The 11,716-nt window shown below is 43.3% G+C and overlaps 1 protein-coding gene across 1 annotated transcript in view; it reads left to right on the top strand.

The window, feature by feature from the left end:
* The window catches only part of CDK5RAP1 (CDK5RAP1 mitochondrial tRNA methylthiotransferase), a gene marked incomplete in the record, with an annotated part of 35,534 nt that overhangs the window by 1,253 nt on the left and 22,565 nt on the right, over positions 1–11,716 (top strand). Inside the window, 5 exon segments of the mRNA XM_006144007.3 lie at positions 1,979–2,082; positions 2,817–2,851; positions 4,209–4,309; positions 9,689–9,899; positions 10,538–10,658. Coding sequence (XP_006144069.2) covers positions 1,979–2,082; positions 2,817–2,851; positions 4,209–4,309; positions 9,689–9,899; positions 10,538–10,658 — 572 coding nt within the window.

Raw genomic sequence — 11,716 nt, 5'->3', positions numbered from 1 at the left:
CTTTCTGTCTCTCTCTCTGTCTTTCTGGTGAGCACATGCGCCCTATAGCAAAAAAAAAGCCTCTTCAAAAAAAAAAGAAAACACATTTCCCGTCATAATTCTTAATGATTTGGTTGTAATCATATGGTGCAAGTTATTTGTATCTTGCTGTTTTTATTTAGCATTCTCCCAAACACTGTAGTTTTTGTAAATTGTTTTTGTTTTGGAGAGGTTTCTGCTATTGGGCACGGGCGCCCACCAGAAAGACAGAGAGACAGAAAGCAAGAAATCACCCCCATGCTATTGGGCATGGCCACCCCCCTTTCTCTTCCATTCTTTTCTCAGGATTATTGGGCATGCATGCACATGTGACCAGTGTGAGTTTAAGCCATGGGGTCCGATACTCGAACCGCAGTTGACTACATGGGAGTCCAGCAACATAGCCATTACACCAACTGCTGGTCCCTGTAAAAATTTTTTTTAAGAGAGATTTTTACTACAGTGCATGTGCGCTTGCTGAAGAGACAGAGAGAGAGACAGAAAGCGAGAAATCGCCCCCCCAGAGGGTATGACCATGCCACAGTCCCTTCTCTTCCATTCTCCTCTTATGATCTTGGGCATGCACACATGGCCCTGGCATGAGTTTTAAGCCGCTAGGTCTGGGACTCAAACCGTGGTCGGCTATGGGGGAGTCCAGTGATGTAACCATTACACCATGTGCTGGTCCTAATCATTTTTTTAAAAAGAATTATTTATTTATTTATTTACTTACTTACTTATTTATTTAAATTTGATAGAGAGGGACAGAGTGAGAGAGAGGGGGAAATGAGAAAGCAAGCCTCCAGGTCTGGGACTTGAACCATGGTTGATCATATAGGAGTTCAGCACCCTTAACCACCATGCCACCTGCCGGCCCTGCTGGTCCCAATAATTTTTAGAAAATTGGCACAAGATACACATTGTGCTGTCTCATGATTTTTAAAGAAGATTATTTGTTTAATTTCATTAAAATAATTCATTATTATTTTAATTTGACCAGATTTGACCATACAGAGACAGAGAGAGAGAGAAAGGGAAAGTGAGAAAGCAAGCCACTAGGTCTGGTACTCGAACTACAGTTGGCCCTGTGGGTATCCAGCGCCTTTAACCACCACGCCACTTGGTGGCCCTAGTATCATGATTTTTAAAAATTATTCCCCTATGGTTGGACATTAGGTTGTTTCAAATTAAAAAAAATTTTCTTTGGAGCGTGATTTTTGCCATAGGGTGTGTGCACTCATTGGGGTGATGGAGTCAGAGAGACAGAAAGCGAGTCACTTTAGTAAACTAGAAGCTCTCTGAGGACAAGAACCATGTATAGTTTGTCTCTGAGCCCACATGGCTGGCACTGAGGCCAGTACACATAAGTAGTGACATTTTTAAGTTTTTGGATAAAGAAAGTGAGCCAAAGAAGGTTAAGAAGAAATTTGATGGGGGCCAGCAGGTGGTGCAGTGGTTAAAGGGGCTGGATTCCCACATGGCCGACCGTGGGGTTCGTCCTGGGCCTGGCAGCTTGCTTTCTCACTTCCCCTTTCTCTCTCAGTCTCTGTCTCTCTCTGGTTACATTGACAAATAATAATGATAACAAATGGAATTAAATAAATAAAATATTTATATAAAAAAAAAAAGAAATTTGATGGGGGCCGGCAGATGGCTTGGTGGCTAGGGGCACTGGACTTCCACGTGACTGACTGCAGTTCGGATCCCGGACCTGGCTGCTTACTTTCTCACTTTTTCTCTATCCCTCTCTGGTTAAATTAAAATAAATACATTTTTAAAAAGTTAAAATATTAAAAAAAAAAAAAGAAAAAAAAATTTATGTTCTCCTCCCTGTCCTTCTCTCCTCCCAACAGGGTAGTTAGGGAATTACCAGTGGTCCCAGGTGTTTCTGGGGCATTTGGAAATGAGACCTTTTGTGACCCTTGTCATCTGCCTACCAGGGAATCTCTTCTCTTTGCAGTCTACCTGGAGACCTATGGCTGCCAGATGAATGTGAATGACACAGAGATAGCTTGGTCCATTTTACAGAAGAGTGGCTACTTGCGGACCAGTAATCTCCAAGAGGTAGGTAACACATTTCCTAGCTCCTCTTGTTTCCTGGCCCTGGACGAGGCTGTATCTGTGCCAGTTTTTAGGTGCAGCTTCAGGAACAGGGTACATCTTAGTGAGAGAGGATTCCCTTGAGTGAAGTATGCACCATGGGATTGAGGTGCACTTTTTTTTTTTGAGAGAGAGATTTCTGCTATAAGGTACCTGTGCTTTCAGTAGAGACAGAGAGAGGTAGAGAGACAGAAAGTGAGAAATCACCTGCCAGGCAGATGACCATGCCACGGTCCCTTCTCCTTCATTCTCCTACTGGGCCTTTGAGCACACATGCACATGTACCAAGCATGAGTTTCAAGCCACAGGGCCTGGGACTCAAACCATGGTCAACTACGTGGGAGTCCAGTGATGTAACTGTTTTGCCATTTTTGTTCTGTCTGTTTTTGAAACTCTTATGGTGATGCGTCTAGGTAAGGAGTTAAGTTAAAAATAGCTGTATGGAACATCAATGTGGGAGAAAGTTGGTGTCTAATAGTTTTAGGTGGGGCAGATGCAACCATTCTGGAGATAGATGGCGGTGATGGTTGCATGTCAGTGTTAATGTCCTTATGCCACAGAACCATACTTGAAAATGATTACAAGGCTGAATTTCATGTTATGTATATTTTTATCACTATGATAGTAATAAAGCAGTGATTCTAGAAGGCTAATTTCGAAGATCATAACTTTTGTTTTTTTCCTTTCTTTCCATGCAGGCCGATGTGATCCTTCTTGTCACATGTTCAATCAGGTAGGAGGTTGTTCTTTCACTAGGGAGTTAAGTTTATCTTCCGTAATCATGGCAGAGCTAACGGAGCCCACTGGCTTCCTTAGGAAGATGAGCTGGTGGCTCCACGTCAGTACCAGCAGTACCAGCAGTGGGGATCCTCTAGAGACAGTGGACTGACTTCCACTTAGCCTGTCCTGTATCAGTTTCTGTGTGAGCACTGTGCATGCACCAACGAATGGAATTCTCACTACAGCCCTACGCAGTTGTGCTGCTGTCAAACCCATTTTATGGATGAGGAAGCTGAGAGTGTGCCAAGTCGCCCACCTTTTCTTGAGGTTTTTCTTGCGCCTAATGGCATATGTTTATGATGTCACTCCTGGGCTAGGGTGTAACCAGTGGCAGGGGGAGGCGTTCTGAATAACAATGAGTGGCATCTTCGTTTCTGTGTATAAGGCATGTTAGCTTTAATGCTTCCACAGCTGACCATGCCATCAATTAGCCCAACGGCTTTATTATGAGGGCCTCTGCTGCATGACATTGAAATAGGTATTTTGGAAGATTCAGAAATAAACCCTTCCTTTGTGGAACCCGACCTTAAGGAACTTAGTCTGATGGGGAAACTGAGAGAGATGTACAAACAGCTCTAAAATCTGGCAAAAGATGAAGCAATAAAAAGGAGAAATGACTGAGCATGGAGAAAAGTCTAGATGAATGGAATGGCAGTTAAAGAGAGGATAAACTTGGGGCCAGTCGGTGGCATGGTGGTTGAGGTGATGGACTCCCACATTGCTGAATGAGTCCCAGACCCAGCAACTTGCTTTCCCACTTTCTCCCTCTCTCTGGTTAAATTAAAAAAAAAATGATAATGAATACTCTCTGGTTAAATTAAAAAAAAAAAAAATGATAATGAATTAAACAAAATAAATAATTCTTTCAGAAAAAAGACAAACTCTCCAAGAAAGGAGAGTTGGAAAAGGATTTGCGAAGTAATTTTTTTCTAAGAATTATTTTATTTAACTTTATGTATTTATTTATTTTAATTTTACCAGAAGGGACAGAGTGAGAGAGAGAGAAAGTGAGAAAGCACGCTGCCAGGTCCGGGACTCGAACTGTGGTTGGCCATGTGGGAATCCAGCTCACTTAACCACCACACCACCTGTCGGCCACAGTAAATTTGACTCAAAGGCATATCGCGATCTGCAGATGTGCAGGGTGGGTGTCATTCTAGTGGCGCTGGACACCCCCCTTACCTTCTCTAAGACTAATAGGTTCATTTAAAGGGTGCAAGATGGTTTTTATTTTCTTTCCATTATCCTACTCTCTTACAGTGCTCTATAGTTTATTTTCAGATCTGTTTTACCTCTTTTGATATCTGTAGGGAGAAGGCCGAGCAGACCATCTGGAACCGTTTACATCAACTTAAAGTCCTCAAGACAAAGCGACTGCGCTCCCGGGTGCCTCTCAGGATTGGGATTCTAGGTATCCGGTAATTTGCCCATTTTTTCAGTTTTGAGACTTATGGCTTTAAGGGGACTTCATTCATGGTAACCATCATAACCATGCAGCCATTCAAAAAGTTCACAGAAGGGGCCAACAGGTGGCTTAGTGGTTAAGGCGCTGTACTCCCACATGTTGACTGTGGTTTGAGTCTTGGACCTAGTGGCTTGAAACTCATGCTGGGCATGTGTGCATGAATACCCAAAATCCTGAGAGGAGAATGGAGGAGAAAGGATTGCAGTGTGACCATCCCCCCAGGGGTGCAGCTTCTCACTTTCTCACACTCTCTGTCTCTGGCCAGCATATGCACCTGTAGGAAAAATCTCTATAGGTGGAAGGTAGCGTGGTGGTTAAAGGCGCTGGATTCCCACGTGGCCAACCGTGGTTCAAATCACAGATCTAGGGGCTTGCTTTTTCACTTTCTCTCTCTCTCTCTGGTCAAATTAAAAAATAATAATAAATAAAGTTAGAAAAAAGATCATGGAAGGGACCAGCAGGTGGCGTGGAGGTTAAGGGGCTGGGCACTCCCTCATCCCAAACATGGTTCAAGTCCCAGACCTGGTGGCTTGCTTTCTCTCTTGCTGTCACTCTCTCTCTCACTCTTTGTGTGTGTGTGTATGTGGTCAAATAAAAATAAATGAATACACAAATAAAATTAAATAATTAGAAAAAAGATCATGGAAAAAATGGAATTAACGTACTAGTTTATTTTGGTACAAAAACTTTTTCTTTTTTCTTTTTTGGAGAGGTTTTTGCTATAGGGTGCGTGTGCTTGCCAGAAAGACAGACAGAGACAGAGAGACAGAAAGCGAGAAATCACTCCCCAGGGGGGATGGCCATGTCGCAATCCCTTCTTCATTTTTTTCTTGGGATCTTGGGCACCCACACACACGCTTCCAGCGTGAGTTTAAGCCACTGGGTTCGGGACTTAAACCACAGTCGATTTCATGGGAGTCCAGCAACATAGCCTTTATGCCAACTGTCCCATTGGTACAAAGAAATTTTGAAATCTGTGCATAATTGTTTCATTTCACACATTATTCATGTACTTTTTGAAGGTGCCTTATATGTTAGAATTTCCTTTAGAGGCTGGATTCCTAGTGTGTGAAGACCTGTTATACACCCCATGCAGCTCTAATCTGTAATGTTGGAGGCCACAGAACTAAGCGAGGTAAAGCTCATTAAAGGGCTTTTCGTAGTTTCTTGAAGAAATAGGTGCCCAGAAAGTGATGTGTCCTTCCCAGAGTCCAAAGTACCTTGTGGTGGCTCAAAAGATGGATAGGATAGAATTTGGAGTGTGAAAGGGCAGTGTGAGATATTTTTTGATCAAAATTTTTAAAATTTTATTTATTTCATTATTATGAGGGAGAGACAGACGCAAACAGACACAGGTATCCTTGTTGGTCCTGCCGTGGTGTGATCCTTCCACACATCCTTCCTGCCAGTTATTGGAGGATCATGGACATGCACAGGCATGCCCGATGTATTCATGTTGACTTGGAGTTGGACCCGGGCCTCCCGTGTGGCTTCAGCATCACACAGTGACGGCCTACCACTGTGCCATTGCAGGTGGGCCATAGAAAGCATGAATTTATAATGTCAACACCTGTTATCTTTACTCCTAAAGCATACCCATGTGAAAAGCTAGATCCGCACTGGCTAGTAAGGTTGCCACTAGCCAGATGGGGCTACTTAAATTCAAATAAAGTCAAACTTATAATTTACTTTTTCAGTTACATTAGCCACATTTCAGCTGCTTAGAAGCCATATGTGACTAGGGGCTCCCAGTTTGGATAGTGCATCTGATAATTTCCATTCAGTACAGGCCATCATCTTACCATAGAATTCTGGCAGACAGCACTGACCTAGATGGCTAAGAAGTGTATTTCAAAAATAAATGTTCCACGGGACTGGCAGGTGGCATGGTGGTTAAGGCGCTGGATTCCCACATGACCGACCGTGGTTTAAGTCCTGGACCTGGTGGCTTGATTTCTCACTTTCTCTTTCTGTCCCTCTCTGTTCAAATAAAAATAAATAAAGAAAGCTAAATAAAATAATTCATTATTTAAAAAAAAGGTTCCTAGGACTGGCAGGTGGCATGGTGGTTAAGGCAATGGGCTCGCTCCCACATGGCCAACTACAGTTTGAGTTCTGGACCTGGCAGCTTGCTTTCTTATGTTCCCTTTCCCTCTCTCTGGAAAAATGAAAATAAATAAACTAATAAAATTAAATAAATACAATTTTTTAAGAGAGATTTTTGCTGTAGGGTGTGTGTGCTTGCCAGAGAGACAGAGAGACAGAAAGAAAGAAATCACTACCCGGGGGATGGCCACACCACAGTCCCTTCTCCTCTATTCTCCTCTCAGGATCTGGGGCACACACACACGCACTGGATGTGAGTTTCAAGCCACTGGGACTCAAACCATGGTCAACTACATGAGAGTCCAGCAGTGTAATTGTAATGCCATCTGCTGATCCCCAAATAATACTAAAAAAAAAAAAAGTTCCCAGGGCTGCAGGTGGCATGGTGGTTAAGGGTGCTGGACTCCCACAAGGCTGACCATGGTTTGAGTTCTAGACTTGGTGGCTTGCTTTCTCACTTTCTCTCTCTCTTTCACTTTGTCCCTGTCTGGTCAAATTAAAATAAATGAATGAATGAATGAATGTTAAATAAAATAATTCTTAAAAAAATGTTCCATACCCCCTTTGTCCTAGAATTTAGTTAATATATTTAACTTCATGGGAAAGACTGTATCTATTCTGGAATAGTTCAGTTCTTCTTAATGCGGGTCCCACACAATCTATTTATACAGATTAATGTATTAAAAGATGCAGGAGTGGGGCTGGCAAGTGGCATAGTGGTTAAGGTACTAGACTCCCACATAGCCAACTGCAGTTTGAGTCCTAGACCTGGTGGTTTGCTTTTTCACTTTCTCTCTCTGGTCTAACTAAAAATAAATAAATAAATAAATAAATAAGTAAACAGACAAACAAACCACTTAAAGAGAGATGCAGGTGGTGTAGTGGTTAAGGAAATGGCTGACAGCAGTTTGAGTCCCAGACCTCGTAACTTGAAACTCATGCTGCGTACATGTGTGTGCATGTCCAAAATCCTGAGAAGAGAATGGAAGAAAAGGATTAGTGGTGTGACCATCCATGCTGGGAAGTGATTTCTTGCTTTCTGTCTCTGTCTCTCCAGGGATCACACATGCCCTTTAGCAAAAATCTCTGGAAAAAAAAAAAGGGATGCAGGAGGATGGAAGGATTAGCTGAAATGGTCTGTTCCAGTTTCTTCGTAATAGAAGCTCCTAGGTATGTGTCTATTAGAAATTTCAGAAATCCCATGAAAAATTAAAAAAAAAAATTGGTAAAATATATGTAAAATTACTACTTTTCAAAAAAATTTTGCCAGAAGATGCACGTGTTTTTGCTGGAGTGGGCACAGAGAGAGAAAGTGAGAAAATACCCCCATGGGGGATGGTTACTCTACAGTCCCTTCTATATCTGTCCCTCCGTTTGGGATTTTTGACATGCACACATATGCACTTGGTGTGCTTTTCAAGTTGCTGGGTCTGGGACTTGACCTCTGTGTTTGGTCATGTGGGGTCCACCTGCTTTACCCACACCATGGGCTAGCCCCCAAAATAACTACTTAAAGTTCTTTTTTTTTTTTTGAGAGATTTTTGCTATAGGGCGTGTGCGTTCGCCAGACAGACAGAGAGAGACATAGAGACAGAAAGCGAGAAATCACCCCCCAGGGGGGAGGGTCATGCCGCAATCCCTTCTCCTCCATTCTCCTCTCGGGATTTTGGGCTCGGATGCACACATATGCACTTGGTGTGCTTTTCAAGTTGCTGGGTCTGGGACTTGACCTCTGTGTTTGGTCATGTGGGGTCCACCTGCTTTACCCACACCATGGGCTAGCCCCCAAAATTACTACTTTAAGTTCTTTTTTTTTTTGAGAGATTTTTGCTATAGGGCGTGTGCGTTCGCCAGACAGACAGAGAGAGACATAGAGACAGAAAGCGAGAAATCACCCCCCAGGGGGGAGGGTCATGCCGCAATCCCTTCTCCGCCATTCTCCTCTCGGGATCTTGGGCACGCACGCACACGCGCCCGGCGTGAGTTTTAAGCCACCGGGTCTGGGACACGCACCGCGGTCGACTTCGTGGGAGTCCAGTGACATAGCCATTACGCTAACTGCTGGTTCCCGCACCTGGTGTTTTTTAAGCCACCCGGTCTGGGATTTGAACTGTGCAATTGGCTATGTGGGAGCCAGCTGCTTTAATCTCTATGCCACCTGCTGGACCAATATATTTTTAATGTTTTTTTTTGAGAGGTTTTTGCTATAGGGCGCGTGCATTCGCCAGACAGACAGAGAGAGACAGAGGGACAGAAAGCGAGAAATCACCCCCCAGGGGGGATGGTCATGCCGCAATCCCTTCTCCTCCATTCTCCTCTCGGGATCTTGGGCACGCACGCACACGCGCCCGGCGTGAGTTTTAAGCCACCGGGTCTGGGACACGAACCGCGGTCGACTTCGTGGGAGTCCAGTGACATAGCCATTACGCTAACTGCTGGTCCCTATATTTTTAATCTTAATGCTAAGTAATTTTCTTTTTTTATTTTTGGTGAAAATTATATTAATTATTATTATTTTAAATTTTGCTATAGGGCATGTGTGCTCACCAGAGAGTGAATGAGAGAGTGAGAGAAAGAGAAAGCAAGCTGCCAGGTCCAGGATTCGAACTGCACTGTGGTCAGCCGTGTGGGAATCTAGCACCTAACCATGCCACCTACTGGCTTCAATGTTCAGTAATTTTCACTTGAAAGAAGAGATGTTGATGGGCTGGACAGAGGTGCAGTGGTAATAAATTGTTCTTCAAGGCTGACCTACATGAGAAGGTTCCCGGTTCACATCCAGAGACCTCCCTTGAGTATTCTGGGCACATGTGTGCCCATGATCCAGGTCAGGCTGAGGTTGGAGAGGGATTGTTACATCAGGACACTATTGGGGTTGCTGTCTCTTTGTTTCTTTCTGTCTCTATCTGGAAGAAATAAATACACTTAAAAAAAAATAAAGGAGAGGTGGTCCATGTCTTGAAATGTTTTTGGTTTTTGATTTAATGTTTTCTGGGCATTGAATTGAATTGTTCTGGAACCAGTTTCCCATGGTTTTCTCATAGGAAGGCTCATGTTCCAGTGCCATGGGAATGGTGGTCAAACTGAGAGAAAATACTAAGCTTTTAGAAGGTTTTCTGTGTCCTCAGTTCTAATCCATGTTAGATGTAATGTGTACTGAGAAGAAACCAAGAAACCGGATGGATTTGGAACCAAGTGCTGGTTTTATTTTTCTCCTAGGCTGCATGGCTGAGAGATTGAAGGAGGAGATCCTCAACAGGGAGAAAGTGGTGGATCTTTTGGCTGGCCCAGATGCCTATCGAGATCTGCCCCGCCTGTTGGCTGTTGCTGAGTCCGGCCAGCAAGCTGCCAACGTGCTGCTCTCTCTGGATGAGACCTATGCTGACGTTATGCCGGTTCAGACGAGCCCCAGTACCACTTCTGCCTTCGTGTGAGTCACTGCCCAAGAATTGGGGAGTATTTTAGTTCATTTCTTGCATTGCTAACAGAATTGCCTGAAGCTGAGCGATTTATATATTTATTTCTATTTTTTCAGAGAGTGTATGAGCTTGTCAAGGAGAGACAAAGAGGTGTAGTCACACACACACACACACACACACACACACACACACACGTATGTGCCATGTTTTCCAGGCCGTCAGGGCTGGGATATGAATTATGCAGTTGGAATCTGGCTCCCTTAACTGTTAGGCTATGGGATTGGTCCCAGATATCAGTTTTTAAAGATAAAAATATGTCTGTCTTAAGTACCTCTTTTTTTTTTTTTTTAAGAATTATTTATTTAATTGTATTTATTCATTCACTTATTTCAATTTGACCAGAGAGAGAGAGGGAAAGTGAGAAAGCAAGCCAGCAGGTCTGAGACTCAAACCAAGGTCAACCATGTGGGAGTCCAGTGCCTCAATCACCATGCCACGTGCTGGTTTCCCCTTAAGTGCTTCTTATATCTCAGATTTGTCTGGTGTGAGCATGGTAATAGAGGATTCACAGCCAAAGCTGTGACCTGACTCTTCGGTTGTACCAAGACACCCTCTTCGCGTTACTAAGTTTCAAAACTTTCTTCCTCAGGTCGATCATGCGAGGCTGTGACAATATGTGTACCTACTGCATTGTTCCTTTTACACGTGGCCGGGAGAGGAGTCGGCCTGTTGCTTCCATTCTAGAGGAAGTAAGGAAGCTTTCTGAGCAGGTGAGAAGTTTTCCAGGCTTTCTTTGTGTGGGTATTTTGTGGAAGGATGGGGACAGTCTTCCTACTTTTGTAGCCTGTGCCAGCTCTAAGCTGTGCAAGTTTAGGACCATGCTTGGCCAGAAGGGAACATCTGAGTGTACATTTTTGGTTTACTGTCTATACATCATGGACAAGTCCAATGTTAAGTTTGCTTAGGAGGTGACACAGTGGAATGGGTGGAACATGAGTATAGAATCAGTGATTGAGGGGGACCAGCAGTTGGTGTAATGGCTATGTCACTGAACTCCCATATAGCTGACCCCGGTTAGAGTCCCGGACCTGGTAGCTTAAACTCAACGCCAGGCGCGTGTGCATGTGTGCCAAGATCCTGAGAGGAGAATGGAGGAGAAAGGATTACAGCGTGGCCATCCCCCCTGGGAGGTGATTTCTCACCTTCTGTCTTTCTGTCTCTCTCTGTCTTTCCGGTGAGCACACACACCCTATAGCAAAAAACAAAAACAAAAACCTAAAAAAAAATTAAAAATTAGTCTCATGAACAAGATTGTCAACACTTTGCTGTGTTTACTTTATCTACCTATTTTCATGTACATGTACATATAAATATATTCTTTCTTTTAAAACAACTATTTTGTTCAACTTTATTCATTTTAATTTGACCAGAGTGGGACAGAGCAAGAGAGTGAGAGAGAGAAGGAATAAAAAAAAGAAAGAAAGCCATCAGGTCTGGGACTTGAAGCATGGTCAGTCATGTGGGAGTCTAGTGCCCTTATCCACCATGTCACTTGCCAGCCTCTAAATATATCCTTCCTTATCTTTTTTCTTAAAAAGATTATTTATTTAATTTTATTTGTTGTTGTTACTATTATTTTTAAAGCAATTATTTATTTGTTTAATTCCATTTGTTATTATTTTTAAATTTGACCAGACAGAGACAAAGAGAGAGAGAAAGGGAAAGTGAGAAAATAAGCCATTACGTCCAGGACTCGAACTGCAGTCGGCCATGTGGGAATCCAGCACCTTTAACCACCATATCACCTGCTGGCCCCATGCTATTCTTA

Source organism: Tupaia chinensis, unplaced genomic scaffold (genome assembly GCF_000334495.1).
Source record: "Tupaia chinensis unplaced genomic scaffold, TupChi_1.0 Scaffold000115_1, whole genome shotgun sequence".
Lineage (NCBI taxonomy): Eukaryota > Metazoa > Chordata > Mammalia > Scandentia > Tupaiidae > Tupaia > Tupaia belangeri.
The sequence above is the reverse complement of the archived record's forward strand: the minus strand, read 5'-3'. Positions and strand labels throughout refer to the sequence as shown.